The sequence below is a fragment of the Petaurus breviceps genome, unplaced genomic scaffold, assembly GCF_028583685.1.
Source record: "Petaurus breviceps papuanus isolate PSGF00001 unplaced genomic scaffold, PetGlider_PUasm1.0 400, whole genome shotgun sequence".
NCBI lineage: Eukaryota > Metazoa > Chordata > Mammalia > Diprotodontia > Petauridae > Petaurus > Petaurus breviceps.
This window is the reverse complement of record NW_027186316.1, coordinates 4,254,572-4,255,408: the sequence shown is the minus strand read 5'-3', so window position 1 is coordinate 4,255,408 and position 837 is coordinate 4,254,572. Positions and strand designations below refer to the sequence as shown.

At 53.9% G+C, this 837-nt stretch overlaps 1 protein-coding gene across 1 annotated transcript in view; it reads right to left on the bottom strand.

Moving 5' to 3' along the window:
• The window catches only part of COL4A5 (collagen type IV alpha 5 chain), a 211,520-nt gene that overhangs the window by 121,130 nt on the left and 89,553 nt on the right, over positions 1–837 (bottom strand). Inside the window, exon 18 of the mRNA XM_069100381.1 lies at positions 780–804. Coding sequence (XP_068956482.1) covers positions 780–804 — 25 coding nt within the window. The remainder of the gene's footprint in view (positions 1–779; positions 805–837) is intronic.

Sequence of the window (837 nt, the reverse complement as noted above, 5' to 3'; positions counted from 1 at the left end):
TTGACAGGTGAAGACTGGAGGGTGAAGGAAGAGGAAGCAGCTGAAATGAAAGCTAGCTTCACAGGGGCAGTGTTGTTCAGTGGCTAGAGAACTGGCCCCAATTAGCACGACCAGGGCCAACACTAGCCTCTGCCCTATACTGGCTGCCTGGCTGTGGGCAAGTTCCATAAGCTCCCACTGCCACAGGTGACTATGTAAGCCATCAAGGTTGGGAGCAGGTGCTGATCTAAATGGTCCTGGCAAAGGACTTCACCTGTCAGTGCTGGCCCAGGTACCTCTCTGAACCTTCTGTAAGCTGTAGGGCAGGGGACATCCTGCGTTGTTAGAGGGAAGTCCTTCCTGGAAGGAAGGAAGGAAGGAAGGAAGGAAGGTTCAGAGAGGTACCTGGGCCAGCATTGACAGGTGAAGACTGGAGGGTGAAGGAAGAGGAAGCAGCTGAAATGAAAGCTAGCTTCACAGGGGCAGTGTTGTTCAGTGGCTAGAGAACTGGCCCCAATTAGCACGACCAGGGCCAACACTAGCCTCTGCCCTATACTGGCTGCCTGGCTGTGGGCAAGTTCCATAAGCTCCCACTGCCACAGGTGACTATGTAAGCCATCAAGGTTGGGAGCAGGTGCTGATCTAAATGGTCCTGGCAAAGGACTTCACCTGTCAGTGCTGGCCCAGGTACCTCTCTGAACCTTCTGTAAGCTGTAGGGCAGGGGACATCCTGCGTTGTTAGAGGGAAGTCCTTCCTGGAAGGAAGGAAGGAAGGAAGGAAGGAAGGTTCAGAGAGGTACCTGGGCCAGCATTGACAGGTGAAGACTGGAGGGTGAAGGAAGAGGAAGCAGCTGAAAT